Consider the following 21,750-nt stretch of genomic DNA (forward strand, 5'->3'; position numbering starts at 1 on the left):
AAAGTCCAGCTTCCTTTTGAAACACGTCTTTAATTCTACCTTATTAGTTAGACTCACTTTTTTCAAAGGCATCGCAAGGACGGGACCTTTGTGCTGGAGGAAAATTGAGTTTCTCGCCAAGATTTCTGCTTAGAACTCAATTATTCAAAGTGCAGGTCCTCGAATATTCAACAATTTAGTTGGTCCATTCGGACCGAGTCCAGCTCTGCTTAGCAGTTCCTTATCACTAAGACTTTGGTAATTGGCTTAGACATATAAAAAAATGAACTTTCGGGAGTAAGCAGGTATGCCATTCTAATGGGTATTTTCAGTTGGACTTCCGGCAGGGGTAATGTGTTCGAAATGAATGTCACATTTTCTACTCCAAAAGGGTTTTCGCCTTCTTGTTTTTTTTGTTTTTTTTTACACTAGCTATGAATATAAATGAAGGCCAGTTCAAATGATCGAATCCAATACAATGATCTGTTTATTTTCATTTTTTTGCTCTCCGCTAAGCCACCCGACGTCCGACATCTAACAGAGAATGAAACACACATCATGTCTGTCTGACATCTAACAGATAATGAAATACACATCATGTCCGTCATCTAACAGAGAATGAAACACACATCATGTCCGTCTAACATCTAACAGAGAATGAAACACACATCATGTCCGTCTAACATCTAACAGAGAATGACATACACATATTTATTTTACGCTAATAAGGTGAATTTATTGACTTATAGAATGACTAGCCACCATAAAAAAATATCTATTTGTAAACCAAAAGAGCAACTTGGCTGATCATTTTTTTGTCACTAGGGTCCAATTGGGTCCAGGACTGGTTGTCGTCGGGTTCATTTGGGCTTGGGTCTGATTGTCTTCGGGTCCGTGTCCCCCTTTTTTTTAAATGATCGGTCCATTCTGGTCTGGGTCTGATTGACCTAGGGTCCGTTCAGGTCCGGGTCCAACTTTTTGGATCCGAGAAGACCTCTACTGTAAATGCTTCATAAATTGTAGTTTGTTTAAATTGGGATTGATCTTCTTACAAATTAACAAATCGGCAAATGAGGAATAACATAATTTAACATCTAAAACACTAGACTCCACGCTATGAACAAATAGTTTTCTCCTGTGGAGTTTTATCTAACACTCAGTGCTGTTATCACCATTTCCCACTAAACAGAAACTACCCAGATAGCCTACTCTCCTGAGAGCAGCATTGAGCTGTACGGGCTCCTTTGCCATGTTTCCATGGAAACATTCCCATGGCGTAGCCCATTACAGAAACAGACTCGGGCAAAGCTTTCGGGTGATTTCTTGCCAGCCTAAAAAGGCTGAAATAGTCTATTTCCTGAATGTCCCCTCTCTTGCATTACCTGTATGAGAAGAAGGGGTCAGTGTTATGTTTTTTTTTGGGGGGGGGGCTGTAGCGCGACTTCACTGACGACTTCACTTCCCCTTTCCCTTAAAATGGGATCAGAGGCCATTTTGGAAGAGACAGATTCCATCACATTCAAAAAATAATGCAAGTGAACGACCAGACTAGAAGAGACAGACTCCATCACGTTCAGAGTACTGCAAGTGAACGACCAGACTAGAAGAGACAGACTCCATCACGTTCAGAGTACTGCAAGTGAACGACCAGACTAGAAGAGACAGACTCCATCACGTTCAGAGTACTGCAAGTGAACGACCAGACTAGAAGAGACAGACTCCATCACGTTCAGAGTAATGCAAGTGAACGACCAGACTAGAAGAGACAGACTCCATCACGTTCAGAGTACTGCAAGTGAACGACCAGACTAGAAGAGACAGACTCCATCACGTTCAGAGTACTGCAAGTGAACGACCAGACTAGAAGAGACAGACTCCATCACGTTCAGAGTAATGCAAGTGAACGACCAGACTAGAAGAGACAGACTCCATCACGTTCAGAGTACTGCAAGTGAACGACCAGACTAGAAGAGACAGACTCCATCACGTTCAGAGTACTGCAAGTGAACGACCAGACTAGAAGAGACAGACTCCATCACGTTCAGAGTAATGCAAGTGAACGACCAGACTAGAAGAGACAGACTCCATCACGTTCAGAGTACTGCAAGTGAACGACCAGACTAGAAGAGACAGACTCCATCACGTTCAGAGTACTGCAAGTGAACGACCAGACTAGAAGAGACAGACTCCATCACGTTCAGAGTACTGCAAGTGAACGACCAGACTAGAAGAGACAGACTCCATCACGTTCAGAGTACTGCAAGTGAACGACCAGACTAGAAGAGACAGACTCCATCACGTTCAGAGTACTGCAAGTGAACGACCAGACTAGAAGAGACAGACTCCATCATGTTCAGAGTACTGCAAGTGAACGACCAGACTAGAAGAGACAGACTCCATCACGTTCAGAGTAATGCAAGTGAACGACCAGACTAGAAGAGACAGACTCCATCACGTTCAGAGTAATGCAAGTGAACGACCAGACTAGAAGAGACAGACTCCATCACGTTCAGAGTAATGCAAGTGAACGACCAGACTAGAAGAGACAGACTCCATCACGTTCAGAGTAATGCAAGTGAACGACCAGACTAGAAGAGACAGACTCCATCACGTTCAGAGTAATGCAAGTGAACGACCAGACTAGAAGAGACAGACTCCATCACGTTCAGAGTAATGCAAGTGAACGACCAGACTAGAAGAGACAGACTCCATCACGTTCAGAGTAATGCAAGTGAACGACCAGACTAGAAGAGACAGACTCCATCACGTTCAGAGTAATGCAAGTGAACGACCAGACTAGAAGAGACAGACTCCATCGCGTTCAGAGTAATGCAAGTGAACGACCAGACTAGAAGAGACAGACTCCATCACGTTCAGAGTAATGCAAGTGAACGACCAGACTAGAAGAGACAGACTCCATCATGTTCAGAGTAATGCAAGTGAACGACCAGACTAGAAGAGACAGACTCCATCACGTTCAGAGTAATGCAAGTGAACGACCAGACTAGAAGAGACAGACTCCATCACGTTCAGAGTAATGCAAGTGAACGACCAGACTAGAAGAGACAGACTCCATCACGTTCAGAGTAATGCAAGTGAACGACCAGACTAGAAGAGACAGACTCCATCACGTTCAGAGTAATGCAAGTGAACGACCAGACTAGAAGAGACAGACTCCATCACGTTCAGAGTAATGCAAGTGAACGACCAGACTAGAAGAGACAGACTCCATCATGTTCAGAGTAATGCAAGTGAACGACCAGACTAGAAGAGACAGACTCCATCACGTTCAGAGTAATGCAAGTGAACGACCAGACTAGAAGAGACAGACTCCATCACGTTCAGAGTAATGCAAGTGAACGACCAGACTAGAAGAGACAGACTCCATCGCGTTCAGAGTAATGCAAGTGAACGACCAGACTAGAAGAGACAGACTCCATCACGTTCAGAGTAATGCAAGTGAACGACCAGACTAGAAGAGACAGACTCCATCACGTTCAGAGTAATGCAAGTGAACGACCAGACTAGAAGAGACAGACTCCATCACGTTCAGAGTACTGCAAGTGAATGACCAGAATGTCCCTCCTTTTTGAAGTTAACAACTTGTAATGGGCTCACTAGAGTATATCAAAAGCAAAGGTGTCTGATGATATGACAACCCCCCCCAAATAAACCGGCTGCCTCATTTAATCAAAACGCAAATTGAAAATAATGAACACCTCGAGCCCGATGGCCTCTGCGCCTGGCTCCCCCGTCTCCTAAATGAAGACCTACGATGAGGTTAACTAGCGCTCTAACATGGGGACTGATTGTTTCACATATTTGACTGTGGGGAGCCATTCCTCTCGGGCCTGTTTGGTTTTGATTAAGTTGCATTTTATTACGCTGTCTCCCACCGTGGTTGCCAGCTTAACGAGCCTGGCGTGGCGATAATACGGCGACGATAAAAGATCTGAGGAGGCCATTATGACTTCTCCGCCACAGAGAATAATATTTTAAAAAATGATTTGATGAACGCTAGGGACTCAATTCCTGTGGCTTCTAAGCGTCCAGAGGGTCTGGTCCTAAGGGTACGACGATTACGAGATGATCGCTTGTTGGGAACTACTTCAAGTGCAGAGTGTATTCTGCTCTTTTTCCTCAGGTTGCGCTGCATAGCATGTTGTGACTTGTACTAGACATAACCATTATCATTGCTGACATCCATTACAATATCTCCACTACAATACCTCATTACAGTACCTCAATTACAATACATCATTACAATACCTCAATTACAATACATCAATACAATACCTCCACTACAATACCTCATTACAATACCTCATTACAATACCTCATTACAATACATCATTACAATACATCATTACAATACCTCATTACAATACATCATTACAATACATCATTACAATACCTCAATTACATTACATCATTACAATACCTCAATTACAATACATCATTACAATACATCATTACAATACATCATTACAATACCTCAATTACAATACCTCATTACAATACCTCATTACAATACATCATTACAATACATCATTACAATACATCATTACAATACATCATTACAATACCTCAATTACAATACCTCATTACAATACCTCATTACAATACCTCATTACAATACATCATTACAATACATCATTACAATACATCATTACAATACATCATTACAATACATCATTACAATACCTCATTACAATACCTCAATTACAATACCTCATTACAATACCTCCACTACAATACATCATTACAATACCTCAATTACAATACATCATTACAATACCTCATTACAATACCTCAATTACAATACATCATTACAATACCTCATTACAATACCTCAATTACAATACATTATTACAATTCCTCATTACAATACCTCAAATACAATACATCATTACAATACATCATTATAATACCTCAATTACAATACCTCAATTACAATACCTCATTACAATACATCATTACAATACATCATTACAATACATCATTATAATACCTCAATTACAATAGATCATTACAATACATCATTACAATACATCATTACAATACCTCCACTACAATACATCATTACAATACATCATTACAATACCTCATTACAATACCTCAATTACAATACTTCAATTACAATACATCACTACAATACTTCAATTACAATACCTCAATTACAATACCTCAATTACAATACTTCAATTACAATACATCATTACAATACATCATTACAATACCTCCACTACAATACATCATTACAATACCTCAATTACAATACCTCAATTACAATACTTCAATTACAATACCTCCACTACAATACATCATTTTAATACCTCCACTACAATACATCATTATAATACCTCAATTACAATAGATCATTACAATACATCATTACAATACATCATTACAATACCTCCACTACAATACATCATTACAATACCTCATTACAATACCTCAATTACAATACATCATTACAATACATCATTACAATACCTCAATTACAATACCTCATTACAATACCTCAATTACAATACATCATTACAATACATCATTACAATACATCATTACAATACATCATTACAATACATCATTACAATACCTCAATTACAGTACATCATTACAATACATCAAACGACCTCCACTCATCACTGTCAAACGCTCCCTGAAACACTTCAGCGAGCAGGCCTTTCTAATCGACCTGGCCGGGGTATCCTGGAAGGATATTGATCTCATCCCGTCAGTAGAGGATGCCTGTTTTTTTTTTTTTAAATGCCTTCCTCACCATCTTAAATAACTATGCCCCATTCAAGAACCAGGAACAGATATAGCCCTTGGTTCTCTCCAGACCTGACTGCCCTTAACCAACACAAAAACATCCCATGGCGTTCCGCATTAGCATCGAACAGCCCCCGTGATATGCAACTTTTCAGGGAAGCTAGAAACCAAAATACACAGGCAGTTAGAAAAGCCAAGGCTAGCTTTTTCAAGCAGAAATTTGCTTCCTGCAACACAAACTCAAAAAAGTTCTGAGACACTGTAAAGTCCATGGAGAATAAGAACACCTCCTCCCAGCTGCCCACTGCACTGAAGATAGGAAACACTGTCACCACCGATAAATCCACTATAATTGAGAATTTCAATAAGCATTTTTCTACGGCTGGCCATGCTTTCCACCTGGCAACCCTTACCCCGGTGAACAGCACTGCACCCCCCACAGCAACTCGCCCAAGCCTTCCCCATTTCTCCTTCTCCAAAATCCAGTCAGCTGATGTTCTGAAAGAGCTGCAAAATCTGGACCCTACAAATCAGCCGGGCTAGACAATCTGGACCCTTTCTTTCTAAAATGATCTGCCGAAATTGTTGCAAACCCCATTACTAGCCTGTTCAACCTCTCTTTTGTGTCGTCTGAGATTCCCAAAGATTGGAAAGCAGCTGCGGTCATCCCCCTCTTCAAAGGGGGGGACACTCTTGACCCAAACTGCTACAGACCTATATCTATCCTACCCTGCCTTTCTAAGGTCTTCGAAAGCCAAGTCAACAAACACATTACCGACCATTTCGAATCCCACCATACCTTCTCCGCTATGCAATCTGGTTTCAGAGCTGGTCATGGGTGCACCTCAGCCACGCTCAAGGTCCTAAACGATATCTTAACCGCCATCGATAAGAAACAATACTGTGCAGCCGTATTCATTGACCTGGCCAAGGCTTTTGACTCTGTCAATCACCACATCCTCATCGGCAGACTCGATAGCATTGGTTTTTCAAATGATTGCCTCGCCTGGTTCACCAACTACTTCTCTGATAGAGTTCAGTGTGTCAAATCGGAGGGCCTGTTGTCCAGGCCTCTGGCAGTCTCTATGGGGGTGCCACAGGGTTCAATTCTTGGACCAATTCTCTTCTCTGTATACATCAATAATGTCGCTCTTGCTGCTGGTGAGTCTCTGATCCACCTCTACGCAGACGACAGCATTCTGTATACTTCTGGCCCTTCTTTGGACACTGTGTTAACAACCCTCCAGACGAGCTTCAATGCCATATAACTCTCCTTCCGTGGCCTCCAATTGCTCTTAAATACAAGTAAAACTAAATGCATGCTCTTCAACTGATCGCTGCCCGCACCTGCCCGCCCGTCCAACATCACTACTCTGGACGGTTCTGACTTAGAATATGTGGACAATTCCAAATACCTAGGTGTCTGTTTAGACTGTAAACTCTCCTTCCAGATGCACATTAAGCATCTCCAGTCCAAAGTTAAATCTAGAATTGGCGTCCTATTTCGCAACAAAGCATCCTTGACTCATGCTGCCAAACATACCCTTGTAAAACTGACTATTCTCCCGATCCTTGACTTCGGCGATGACATTTACAAAATAGCCTCCAACACTCTGCTCAATAAATTGGATGCAGTCTATCACAGTGACATTTGTTTTGTCACCAAAGCCCCATATACTACCCACCACTGCGACCTGTATGCTCTCGTTGGCTGGCCCTCGCTTCATATTTGTTGGCTGACCATCGCTTCATATTCGTACCTCTTTGCTAGGTAAAACCCCGCCTTATCTCAGCTCACTGGTCTCCATAGCAACACCCATCCGTAGCATGTGCTCCAGCAGGTATATTTTCCTGGTCACCCCCAAAGCCAACACCTCCTTTGGCCGCCTGTCCTTACAGTTCTCTGCTGCCTGGAACGAATTGCAAAAATCACTGAAGCTGGAGACTTATATCTCCCTCTCTAACTTTAAGCATCAGCTGTCAGAGCAGCTTACCAATCACTGTACCTGTACACAGCCCATCTGTAAATCGCACACCCAATTACCTCATCTCCATATTGTTTTTTTGCTCTTTTGCACATCATCATCTGCACATCTATCACTCCAGTGTTAATGCTAAATTGTAATTATTTCACCACTATGGCCTATTTATTGCCTTACCTCCCTAACCTTACTACATTTGCACGCACTGTACATGTATTTTTCTATTGTGTTTTTGACTGTACGTTTGTTTATGTGTAACTCTGTGTTGTTTTTGTCGCACTGCTTTGCTTTATCTTGGCCAAGTCGCAGTTGTAAATGAGAATGTGTTCTCAACTGGCCTTCCTGGTTAAATAAAGGTGAAATATATATATTTTTTAAGTGTTTCCAGTGAGTTTGGGTTTGTGATAGTAATTTTCTTATAGTAGCTTTCATAAACCCTTTACAAAGCCTTCAAACATGCTTCGCAAATCATTTGTAAGCAAATGCCTTGCTATTTAGAGGAAGTCAAGGGGGTTAATGGGAAGGACATTTTTATGTGTAAATAATTCATTTCATCCCATAGACAACATTGAAGGGGCAATCTGCAATTGAAACAACAACAAACAAGGGAATTAAACAGGCTGATATTTTAGGTTCTGATGGGGTACGGCACTTGAACTAAGCTCATAAGGCCTCATAAGTTATATTCTTCAAGAATCATTTTATCATTAATCTAAAGGTTGACTTTGGGCATGAAAACGGTCCAATTCCTACCCTTTTCTCAGTTTTCAAACAGAAATGTTGTGTGCTTTTGGTGGTTCATTGATGTGTCATTCTGGCGCGCCACAACCGACGTAGCTAGTTAGCTAAGCTAGCCACTGTAAGCTAGCCAGTACCTCCTCCACTATGTGTTGATGTGACATTGCTAGTTCCTTAGCTAAACTAGCCACTGTAGCTAGCCAGTAAGTCCTCCAGTATGTGTTGATGTGACGTAGCTAGTTCGTTAGCTAAGCTAGCCACTGTAAGCTAGCCAGTAACTCCTCCACTATGTGTTTATGTGACATTGCTAGTTCCTTCACTAAACTAGCCACTGTAGCTAGCCAGTAACTCCTCCACAATGTGTTGAAATCATTTCCCAGGATTTGTTTTTGGAAGGAAGCTGTAAGAAATGGAACTTCTATAGCCAAATATCTTACACATTTTTTAAGGGGGGTTAAGTATTAATTGACCTGGTATGATGGTGCATTGATCAGTTATACAGTTTGAGTTTTTGCGTAAAGTCGACCTTTAAAAGTCCAAAGATGTAAATAGCAATTGCACATTACTCCTTTAACAGAGAACTGTTCTTTATAGCCCTTGAAGAGCAAGTCGTTGATTTTCCAGCAAAATATAGCCTTCTAATTGCATACACACAACATATTTCTTTCATAACACTCTGCCCTCCAAAATGGAATTACATTTTATTCCCAACAAGCAAACAATTTTCAGTTTACACACAGTCTCAATCATTCAACTTATTGCAAGAAATATTAGAGTTTATACTGTAACTTTGGCAAATTAAAAGTTTCTTTCCAAAACGCTATAGCCACATTTTTTTCACATTTTGTGTTATTTCATCAGAAATGATTGCTTATGGCTTGGGTACCTTCCTGTGTGTGTAAAATATAACTTTTATTAGATTTTTTTATTCATAGATTGGAGATGTGTATTAAAATGGGTTTTGTTGCGTTGATGATAACATGTTCAGAACACGTTATTATAGTAGTGTAACCTATGGAAATTAGCTTGCTTTCCAGATCAAATATGTATTGTAGACATAACAGTAATAATAACGTATATCTTACCAGGTATGGCTGCCCCCAGAAATGTCCTGTTTGAAGAGCAGAGCCAGTGCTCCATCTGTCTGGAAGTGTTCACTGAGCCAGTTTCCATCCCATGTGGACACAACTTCTGCAAGAAGTGTATCAACAAACACTGGGATAGCAGAGAACAGTACCAGTGTCCACTCTGTCAGGAGACATTCCACAGAAGACCTGAGCTAGGTGTCAACACAACATTCAGAGATCTTGTTGATCAGTTTAGAACAAGACACGCTGTCCAAGACCAAGACCCTTTCCTAGCTCCAGTCCCAGCTCAAGCTCCAGTCCCAGCCCATGCTCCAGCCCCAGCTCATGCTCCAGTCCCAGCTCATGCTCCAGTCCCAGCTCAAGCTCCAGCCCCAGCTCAAGCTCCAGCCCCAGCCCATGCTCCAGCCCCAGCTCAAGCTCCAGCCCCAGCTCAAGCTCCAGTCCCAGCCCATGCTCCAGTCCCAGCTCATGCTCCAGCCCCAGCTCAAGCTCCAGTCCCAGCCCCAGCCCATGCTCCAGCCCCAGCCCATGCTCCAGTCCCAGCTCAAGCTCCAGCCCCAGCCCATGCTCCAGCCCCAGCCCATGCTCCAGCCCCAGCCCATGCTCCAGCCCCAGCCCATGCTCCAGCCCCAGCCCATGCTCCAGCCCCAGCTCATGCTCCAGCCCCAGCTCATGCTCCAGCCCCAGCTCATGCTCCAGTCCCAGCCCATGCTCCAGCCCCAGCTCATGCTCCAGCCCCAGCTCATGCTCCAGCCCCAGCTCATGCTCCAGCCCCAGCTCAAGCTCCAGTCCCAGCCCATGCTCCAGCCCCAGCTCAAGCTCCAGTCCCAGCCCATGCTCCAGCCCCAGCTCATGCTCCAGCCCCAGCTCAAGCTCCAGTCCCAGCCCATGCTCCAGCCCCAGCTCAAGCTCCAGTCCCAGCCCATGCTCCAGTCCCAGCCCATGCTCCAGCCCCAGCTCATGCTCCAGCCCCAGCTCATGCTCCAGCCCCAGCTCATGCTCCAGCCCCAGCCTATGCTCCAGTCCCAGCCCATGCTCCAGTCCCAGCCCATGCTCCAGCCCCAGCTCATGCTCCAGTCCCAGCCCATGCTCCTGCCCCAGCTCATGCTCCAGTCCCAGCCCATGCTCCACCCCCAGCTCAAGCTCCAGTCCCAGCGAGACCTGGAGTCGTTCCTGGCAGGATCATGGCCCTGGTACTCTGCTTGGTGTGTGTGGTGTATATGATGTATCAACAACCTCACCTGGAACTTGATCTGAGTGAAAAGTGTTCGGTGAGAGACACACAGGGACAATGTGAAAGACAAGACAAACCACTAGGGGAGTGGGGAGAGAAGATGGTAAGTATGGGGATGAAGAGGGATCAATGCAATACAAAAGGCAAACAAAAAAACTAAAACTAAAAACACATCAACTTTATTCAGTTGAAGAAAGTGAAGGCAGATATGCAGCAGATGATCCAAGAACGACTAGAGAAGGTTAAGGAGGTCAAACACTCAGTGGAGATCACCAAGGTCAGTCCTTACCTCTCACATCATCAAGTTGAATTGTGTTCAGGATGGGCTGATTACAAATCAATAATGACTGCTTTGTTTTTTTAGGCCTGTTAATTTTTCTTCTCTTTGACCTACTTTATATTAATTAGAGAAATGCAGACAGAGAGCGAGATGTCAGTATGCAATGTATCAGTGATCTGAAGATCTTGATTGAGAGAAACCAGGCTGAGCTCATTGAGATTGAGGAGAAGCAGAAAGCAACAGTGAGGCGGGCTGAAGGAATCATTGAAGAGCTGCAGCAGGAAATCACTGAGCTACAGAGGAGAAGCACTGAGATAGAGCACCTCTCACATACTAAGGACCACCTCCACCTCCTACAGGTCAGTGTCCCTCTCTCTGGTCACACACTGAGGCCCACTTCCACTTCCTACAGGTCAGTGTCCCTCTCTCTGGACACACACTGAGGCTCACTTCCACCTCCTACAGGTCAGTGTCCCTCTCTCTGGACACACACTGAGGGCCACCTCCACCTCCTACAGGTCAGTGTCCCTCTCTCTGGTCAGACACTGAGGACCACCTCCTTCTGGTCAGTGTCCCTCTCTCTGGTCACACACTGAGGCCCACCTCCACCCCGTATAGGTCTGTGCCCCTCTCTCTGGTCTCACACTGAGGCCCACCTCCTACAGGTCAGTGTCCCTCTCTCTGGACACACACTGAGGCCCACCTCCACCTCCTACAGGTCAGTGTCCATCTCTCTGGTCACACACTGAGGCCCACCGCCTACAGGTCAGAGTCCCTCTCTCTGGACACACACTGAGGCCCACCTCCACCTCCTACAGGTCAGTGTCCCTCTCTCTGGTCACACACTGAGGCCCACCTCCTACAGGTCAGTGTCCCTCTCTCTGGTCACACACTGAGGCCCACCTCCTACAGGTCAGAGTCCCTCTCTCTGGACACACACTGAGGCCCACCTCCACCTCCTACAGGTCAGTGTCCCTCTCTCTGGTCACACACTGAGGCCCACCTCCACCTCCTACAGGTCAGTGTCCCTCTCTCTGGTCACACACACTGAGGCCCACCTCCTACAGGTCAGTGTCCCTCTCTCTGGACACACACTGAGGCCCACCTCCACCTCCTACAGGTCAGTGTACCTCTCTTTGGTCTAGTGCTTTTTGAGGTTTGTTCTGTTTCAGTTCCATTATTACAAAATGATCACGGTTTTGATTTTTGTTTTTATCATTAAATGCGCTATGCATTATGTGGGTTGAATGCTGTAACAACACAGAACAAAACAATTAATACAAGTTCCATGATGGTAGTGACTGTCCATTACTGCTGATCACTTATTAACCATCATTCATTCACATTAATTTAATACAATATTTCAGTTGTTTTGTATATTAAAGAATCACACAGACCAGACAAGTTGGTGGTCAATGGATTATGGTCATTGTAGTTAATTACCAAGTTTTCTGTGCTAAACTACACTGCTCAAAAAAATAAAGGGAACACTTAAACAACACAATGTAACTCCAAGTCAATCACACTTCTGTGAAATCACACTGTCCAATTAGGAAGCAACACTGATTGACAATAAATTTCACATGCTGTTGTGCAAATGGAATAGACAAAAGGTGGAAATTATAGGCAATTAGTATGACACCCCCAATAAAGGAGTGATTCTGCAGGTGGTGACCACAGACAACGTTCCTATGCTTCCTGGCTGATGTTTTGGTCACTTTTGAATGCTGGCGGTGCTTTCACTCTAGTGGTAGCATGAGACGGAGTCTACAACCCACACAAGTGGCTCAGGTAGTGCAGTTCATCCAGGATGGCACATCAATGCGAGTTGTTAGTTAGTTAGTTTGTATGAGTGATATACTGTTGTCTGTCAAAGAGAAAAAAATATTGGGGAACACTTTACTTGGATAGTCCCCTATGGACGATCTATAGATATTCAAACTATCAATTAACTATAACTGTAACTCCCTTGACATGGCAACAACTTGCTAGAGTTGGTTAGGGATAGAACTTGAGCTAGAGTTACAGTTAGAGTTAGAACTAGAGTTAGAGCTAGACCTAGAGCTAGAGTTAGAGTTAGAGTTAGAGTTAGAGCTAGAGCTAGAGTTAGAGTTAGAGTTAGAGGTAGAGTTAGAGCTAGAGTTAGAGCTAGAGTTAGAGTTAGAGTTAGAGTTAGAGTTAGAGCTAGAGCTAGAGCTAGAGCTAGAGCTAGAGCTAGAGCTAGAGCTAGAGTTAGAGTTAGAGTTAGAGTTAGAGCTAGAGTTAGAGTTAGAGTTAGAGTTAGAGTTAGAGCTAGAGTTAGAGCTAGAGTTAGAGTTAGAGCTAGAGTTAGAGCTAGAGCTAGAGTTAGAGTTAGAGCTAGACCTAGAGATACAGTTACAGTTACAGTTACAGTTCGAGTTAGAGCTAGAGTTAGAGCTAGACCTAGAGATACAGTTACAGTTACAGTTCGAGCTAGAGTTAGAGTTAGAGTTAGAGCTAGAGTTAGAGTTAGAGTTAGAGTTAGAGTTAGAGTTATAATTAGAGTTAGCGTTAGAGTAAGAGCTAGAGTTAGAGTTAGAGTTATAATTAGAGTTAGAGTTAGAGTAAGAGCTAGAGTTAGAGTTATAGTTATAATTAGAGTTAGAGTTAGAGCTAGAGTTAGAGTTATAGTTAGAGTTACAGTTAGAGCTAGAGTTAGAGTTAGAGTTAGAGCTAGAGTTAGAGTTAGAGTTAGAGTTATAATTAGAGTTAGAGCTAGAGTTAGAGTTATAATTAGAGTTAGAGTTAGAGTAAGAGCTAGAGTTAGAGTTAGAGCTAGAGTTAGAGTTACAGTTAGAGCTAGAGTTAGAGTTAGAGTTAGAGTTAGAGCTAGAGTTAGAGTTAGAGTTATAATTAGAGTTAGAGCTAGAGTTAGAGTTATAATTAGAGTTAGAGTTAGAGTAAGAGCTAGAGTTAGAGTTAGAGCTAGAGTTAGAGTTACAGTTAGAGCTAGAGTTAGAGCTAGAGTTAGAGTTAGAGTTAGAGCTAGAGTTAGAGCTAGAGTTAGAGTTAGAGCTAGAGCTAGAGTTAGAGTTATAGTTATAGTTAGAGTTAGAGTTAGAGTTAGAGTTATAGTTAGAGTTAGAGTTAGAGCTAGAGTTAGAGTTAGAGCTAGAGTTACAGTTAGAGCTAGAATTAGAGCTAGAATTAGAGCTAGAATTAGAGCTAGAGTTAGTGTTATAGTTAGTTAGAGTTAGAGTCGGGATAAGGGCTACAAACCATTTGGGACGAAACAAAAAATATATGCTTTTTTCTTTACCAAGATATTTTTTCTGACAGACGTAGAAACATGTGATAATCAGACTATGGTATATCTTGGTCCGCAGAGCTGAGGGAGATGCAGCGGTATACAGGTATGTGCTGCTAGCAAATGTTCATTATATGTTATATACACTGTAAAAAATTAAATGTTACTTCATGTCCATGTAGCTTAAATTTCTAAGTTTGCTGGATTTCAAATTGGGAAATTGTTGACCTGACATGGAATACTTCACTAACCCATTTTTGCTGAATGTGAGTTGAATAAAAAAAGAAAAAATGTTTTCCTTTGCAACACATAGCTGAGTTTATCACACGAGAGTTAGGTTTGCTGAGGCTCACAAATGTTTTACAGTGTACACGTCAACAGCATAAACACACATCCTTATCTCACCTTCTATATTCCACAGTGGATGTGACTCTGGACCCTGATACAGCAAATCCCATACTAATCCTGTCTGAAGACAGGGAAGTGAAATATGGAAAAACACGACAGAATCTTCCTGACAACCCAGAGAGGTTTGATATGATTTGCAATGTCTTGGGAAAAGAAGGTTTCTCTTCAGGGAGATTCTATTTTGAGGTGCAGGTGGAAGGGAAGACTCTATGGTCTTTAGGAGTGGCCAGAGAGTCCATCAACAGGAAGGGGCAGATTAACCTGAACCCTAAATTTGGATACTGGACTATATGGATGAGGAATGGCAATGAGTATGCAGCTCTTGGTGACATAACTGTCCATCTGTCTCTCAGACAGAAGCCCCAGAAGGTGGGGGTGTTTGTGGATTATGAGGAGGGTCAGGTCTCCTTCTATGATGTGGAAACCAGCTCTCATATCTATTCTTTCACTGGATTCACCTTCACTGAGAAACTCTATCCATTCTTAAGCCCAGAGCCAGATATTGATGGTGAAAACTCATCCCCGTTGGTCATCACTCCTGTCAGTCAAATAGACTAGCCCGATATGAAGGAGAAAACATGGTCTGAGATTGAGATTAGAAATATAGCATGTATTTTTAATTTTTTTTACTTGATAACTTCTGTACCATTTGTTTACCAAAGTTTAAATCTCGCTTCAAGTTCAATCTTGCTTTATGTCATACACCTCCGTTCTCTTCCATATATTGTATTATCAGTGTGCTAGCCTAAGCTAGCACACTGCTGTTACCTTGCATTAATCAGTCATTGGCTAATCATTTACAACTTCTTCATAAGTATGTTTACAAATAACCAATGACCTAAACACATATAGTTCTAATTACTTATAAATCATTTACAAATAATAACCACATCCCTTATAAACATATTAACCCTTTCTAAATATCTTACTGATATTTAGATAAGTTGTAATGATGAGTTACAACTGTGTTTCAAATTATTAACATATTCCTTAACCTGTAAATTATATTTGAATGGTAATTAGAAAGGTCTTAACTATCCATAATTCATTGTTTTTGCATGGTCCCTCTTTCGAAAATGTGATTGAATGTGCTTACATCTCCGTACAACCAAGAAAGCAAGGCGTGACTGTCCTTAAAAAAAGCCCTTGATTCATCCACCAGCACTGCTTTTATAAGTCATAGTGTCTGATTGTTTTAGCTTCAAATGACATTATAGCTTCAAAAAAAATAAAAAATACAAAAATGTTTTTTTTAAATCGGTCTCTTCCATTGGACCTTTGTGCCATCACAGGAAGGGGACAAGCAATCACTTTGGGAAGCGTTGTCGGCAGACATTCCCTGGTAATTGTCTGTCAACATGTTGGGCTGAAATAACACTCTATTCATACGTGGTGATGAAGGAGGGGAATAGGGCTAGGGATCAGTGGAGGGGAGAAAAGCTTTCCATGGCATCAGTTTGCTGTTAGGGTGACTCATATTGCTTTATTTGATGGAGATATACAGACGGGCAACCCACTCCTAATGTCTGACTGGTGCGTTAAGCAATCAAGGTGTCCTGTAGGCCCGAAGTATTGTACGTTTAAATGCATGAGTACACCATTACCTGAAGCCATTGTGTGGCCAAAGTGTATGACGATCAAAACCATGGATAGATTGATCCTCACATGTTGTTGCAACTGGCTACGAGCATTCAATTCAACTTCTCAGTTGGGGACAAGGGGAGATTTTCATTCTTTCTCAAAGTCAACTGTCAAAAGTAGGACTGATATTCATTTGTATATGTCTATTGACACTGAGTGTACAAAACATTAGGATCACATTTAACAGTACCTCCCAGAGAAATGTATAATGTTCCTTATTTAAAAGAGTTTTTTTTTAAAGCATTAAGCCGAGTAAAGGAAAGTGAGGCCCCAAGGAAGGCCTGATATAAAATCATAGGCTGGACAAACGCTTCTGTTAAGCTCCCTTTTGACAATTACTTATAGAATACAATTGCCCGCCAGCTGGTGGGAGAACAATTTGACAGGTTTATCACAACTTTGACAAAAGTAATTTACTCGGCTCACTCCTTTGTGTCTCTCTTGGGAATGTAAATCTTAGAAATAAAATAAATAAATAAATGAAAGACCGAAGGGAACTGACAGCTCAATGTCTCCAAACCCTCCGCAAGCTAGGGAGGAATCACTTGCCATCATAAAAATGTGAGGGAACCGGGCTACACGCTGTGATATATCAACCTTCCTGGGACGCTTGGTGGTCCATGATGTTCTGAGAACAGCTGGGGCCCATAACAAAACAGCTGTGTACGTTTCATTTCCTGATAAGGAAACTGGTGTTCTGATGTCCATCTTTTAACATGTTTAGCTCTGCAGATGTTCTGATGTCCATCTTTTAACATGTTTAGCTCTAGAGATGTTCTGATGTCCATCGTTTAACATGTTTAGCTCTGCAGATGTTCTAAACTCTTGAAGCTTGATGCCGTGGTTCAATCATTTAGGATTAATGTGTTTTTATAAGCTGGCCTAAATGTGTTATAATAAAGGCTGACCTATTCTGTTTAGAATGGTTTGCTACCCACCACCAGATTTGGAATGGTTTGCTACCTACCACCAGATTTAGAATGGTTTGCTACCTACCACCAGATTTAGAATGGTTTGCTACCCACCACCAGATTTAGAATGGTTTGCTACCTACCACCAGATTTAGAATGGTTTGCTACCTACCACCAGATTTAGAATGGTTTGCTACCCACCACCAGATTTAGAATGGTTTGCTACCCACCACCAGATTTAGAATGGTTTGCTACCCACCACCGGATTTAGAATAGTTTGCTACCCACCACCAGATTTAGAATGGTTTGCTACCCACCACCAGATTTAGAATGGTTTGCTACCCACCACCAGATTTAGAATGGTTTGCTACCCACCACCAGATTTAGAATGGTTTGCTACCCACCACCAAATTTAGAATGGTTTGCTACCTACCATCAGATTTAGAATGGTTTGCTACCCACCACCAGATTTAGAATGGTTTGCTACCCACCACCAGATTTAGAATGGTTTGCTACCCACCACCGGATTTAGAATAGTTTGCTACCCACCACCAGATTTAGAATGGTTTGCTACCCACCACCGGATTTAGAATAGTTTGCTACCCACCACCAGATTTAGAATGGTTTGCTACCCACCCCCAGATTTAGAATGGTTTGGTACCTACCACCAGATTTATAATGGTTTGCTACCTACCACCAGATTTAGAATGGTTTGCTACCTACCATCAGATTTAGAATGGTTTGGTACCTACCACCAGATTTAGAATGGTTTGCTACCCACCACCAGATTTAGAATGGTTTGCTACCCACCACCAGATTTAGAATGGTTTGCTACCTACCACCAGATTTAGAATGGTTTGCTACCTACCATCAGATTTAGAATGGTTTGCTACCCACCACCAGATTTAGAATGGTTTGCTACCTACCAACAAAATGTTGTTGTTTGCACTCTTATATGGAACTGTCAGAACTGTCGTGAAAAAAAAACTTTTCCAGTTGAACAAATGATCCAGTTGAACAAACGATCTAGATGTTATCTAGACAGGTGAGTGACTGTTACTCACCCTAGCAGAGTCGGTTATGTTATCTAGACAGGTGAGTGACTGTTACTCACCCTAGCAGAGCCGGTTATGTTATCTAGACAGGTGAGTGACTGTGTTACTCACCCTAGCAGAGCCGGTTATGTTATCTAGACAGGTGAGTGACTGTGTTACTCACCCTAGCAGAGTTGGTTATGTTATCTAGACAGGTGAGTGACTGTGCTACTCACCCTAACAGAGCCGGTTATGTTATCTAGACAGGTGAGTGACTGTTACTCACCCTAGCAGAGCAGGTTATGTTATCTAGACAGGTGAGTGACTGTGTTACTCACCCTAGCAGAGCCGGTTATGTTATGTTATCTAGACAGGTGAGTGACTGTGCTACTCACCCTAGTAGAGTCGGTTATGTTATCTAGACAGGTGAGTGACCGTTACTCACCCTAGCAGAGCCGGTTATGTTATCTAGACAGGTGAGTGACTGTGCTACTCACCCTAGCAGAGCCGGTTATGTTATCTAGACAGGTGAGTGACTGTGTTACTCACCCTAGCAGAGTCGGTTATGTTATCTAGACAGGTGAGTGACTGTGTTACTCACCCTAGCAGAGCCGGTTATGTTATCTAGACAGGTGAGTGACTGTGTTACTCACCCTAGCAGAGTCGGTTATGTTATCTAGACAGGTGAGTGACTGTGTTACTCACCCTAGCAGAGTCGGTTATGTTATCTAGACAGGTGAGTGACTGTGTTACTCACCCTAGCAGAGCCGGTTATGTTATCTAGACAGGTGAGTGACTGTTACTCACTCTAGCAGAGCCGGTTATGTTACCTAGACAGGTGAGTGACTGTTACTCACCCTAGCAGATTCGGTTATGTTACCTAGACAGGTGAGTGACTGTTACTCACCCTAGCAGAGCCGGTTATGTTATCTAGACAGGTGAGTGACTGTTACTCACTCTAGCAGAGCCGGTTATGTTACCTAGACAGGTGAGTGACTGTTACTCACCCTAGCAGAGCCGGTTATGTTACCTAGACAGGTGAGTGACTTTTACTCACCCTAGCAGATTCGGTTATGTTATCTAGACAGGTGAGTGACTGTTACTCACTCTAGCAGAGCAGGTTATGTTATCTAGACAGGTGAGTGACTGTTACTCACTCTAGCAGAGCCGGTTATGTTATCTAGACAGGTGAGTGACTGTTACTCACTCTAGCAGATTCGGTTATGTTATCTAGACAGGTGAGTGACTGTGCTACTCATCCTAGCAGAGCCGGTTATGTTATCTAGACAGGTGAGTGACTGTTACTCACCCTAGCAGAGCAGGTTATGTTATCTAGACAGGTGAGTGACTGTGTTACTCACCCTAGCAGAGCCGGTTATGTTATCTAGACAGGTGAGTGACTGTTACTCACCCTAGCAGAGTCGGTTATGTTATCTAGACAGGTGAGTGACTGTTACTCACCCTAGCAGAGCCGGTTATGTTATCTAGACAGGTGAGTGACTGTTACTCACCCTAGCAGAGTTGGTTATGTTATCTAGACAGGTGAGTGACTGTTACTCACTCTAGCAGAGTTGGTTATGTTATCTAGACAGGTGAGTGACTGTTACTCACCCTAGCAGAGTTGGTTATGTTATCTAGACAGGTGAGTGACTGTGTTACTCACCCTAGCAGAGCCGGTTATGTTATCTAGACAGGTGAGTGACTGTTACTCACTCTAGCAGAGCCGGTTATGTTATCTAGACAGGTGAGTGACTGTTACTCACCCTAGCAGAGCAGGTTATGTTATCTAGACAGGTGAGTGACTGTTACTCACTCTAGCAGAGCCGGTTATGTTATCTAGACAGGTGAGTGACTGTTACTCACCCTAGCAGAGCAGGTTATGTTATCTAGACAGGTGAGTGACTGTTACTCACCCTAGCAGAGTCGGTTATGTTATCTAGACAGGTGAGTGACTGTTACTCACCCTAGCAGAGCCGGTTATGTTATCTAGACAGGTGAGTGACTGTGTTACTCACCCTAGCAGAGCTGGTTATGTTATCTAGACAGGTGAGTGACTGTGTTACTCACCCTAGCAGAGTCGGTTATGTTATCTAGACAGGTGAGTGACTGTTACTCACCCTAGCAGAGCCCGTTATGTTATCTAGACAGGTGAGTGACTGTGTTACTCACCCTAGCAGAGCCGGTTATGTTATCTAGACAGGTGAGTGACTGTGTTACTCACCCTAGCAGAGCAGGTTATGTTATCTAGACAGGTGAGTGACTGTGTTACTCACCCTAGCAGAGCCGGTTATGTTATCTAGACAGGTGAGTGACTGTGTTACTCACCCTAGCAGAGCCGGTTATGTTATCTAGACAGGGGAGTGACTAACTATGTTACTCACCCTAGCAGAGTCGGTTATGTTATCTAGACAGGTGAGTGACCGTTACTCACCCTAGCAGAGCCGGTTATGTTATCTAGACAGGTGAGTGACTGTTACTCACCCTAGCAGAGCTGGTTATGTTATCTAGACAGGTGAGTGACTGTGTTACTCACCCTAGCAGAGCTGGTTATGTTATCTAGACAGGTGAGTGACTGTTACTCACCCTAGCAGAGCTGGTTATGTTATCTAGACAGGTGAGTGACTGTGTTACTCACCCTAGCAGAGCTGGTTATGTTATCTAGACAGGTGAGTGACTGTTACTCACTCTAGCAGAGCCGGTTATGTTATCTAGACAGGTGAGTGATAAACTGTGTTACTGGCAGCATTTTAATGAGTCTCCCGAGTTTGACCTTTTTTCCTTGCGTCCTCTCTCCTTACATCCTTCCCAAAGGTCTGAGAGGAGGGACCTTCTCTTGACATAAGGTCTGTGGTAAGAGGTCAAATCCTGGTCCTCAGGAGATATGGTCGCACGTGGCCAGTGAGGGGGAAGGCTATAGGAAGTAGACGAGATGGGCATTACCTTGGCCTATTGACAAAACGACCATGAATACTAACATTCTTTAGTCAGTAAGGCCTAGATTCAAATCAGCTCAAGCATTAACCCACGCTAGCCAACACCCGCAATGCTGGTGTTTTGGCCGTGTCGGAGCTGTAACTGCGTTTGGAGCTGTCAAAACGGTGAGCAACTGCTCGTGTGGGCATCGCCCCAAAGCCACATCCGTTCCACTCACATTAGGAGTTCAGAAGGAGATAGTGTACGTTATATAGAAATAATGACAAATCAAATTTGAAAAAATCATTCACCAAAATAATGAGGATTTATATCAGCCTAATTGAGGTGTAGTTGACATCACACGTGTCAGCGTTCAAACTAAAAACACGGCTGCATGAGATTTCTAAATAATACATCTATGTGGAGCCAATGGCAATGTCCGCTTTAGATACAATGCCAGGAGCTGCTTGTGGATTGGACAGCTCTAACAAAGTTC

At 42.9% G+C, this 21,750-nt stretch overlaps 1 protein-coding gene across 1 annotated transcript; it reads left to right on the top strand.

Moving 5' to 3' along the window:
• Positions 1–9,567: 9,567 nt before the first annotated feature.
• LOC129864749 (nuclear factor 7, brain-like) lies at positions 9,568–15,893 on the top strand. Its single transcript, XM_055937043.1, has 3 exons — positions 9,568–9,794; positions 11,210–11,438; positions 14,633–15,893. The coding sequence occupies exons 1-3, from the start codon at positions 9,568–9,570 to the stop codon at positions 15,311–15,313; spliced, it is 1,137 nt and encodes a 378-aa protein (XP_055793018.1). The 3' UTR covers positions 15,314–15,893.
• Positions 15,894–21,750: the final 5,857 nt, after the last annotated feature.

The sequence above is a fragment of the Salvelinus fontinalis genome, chromosome 11 (assembly GCF_029448725.1).
Source record: "Salvelinus fontinalis isolate EN_2023a chromosome 11, ASM2944872v1, whole genome shotgun sequence".
Classification (NCBI taxonomy): domain Eukaryota; kingdom Metazoa; phylum Chordata; class Actinopteri; order Salmoniformes; family Salmonidae; genus Salvelinus; species Salvelinus fontinalis.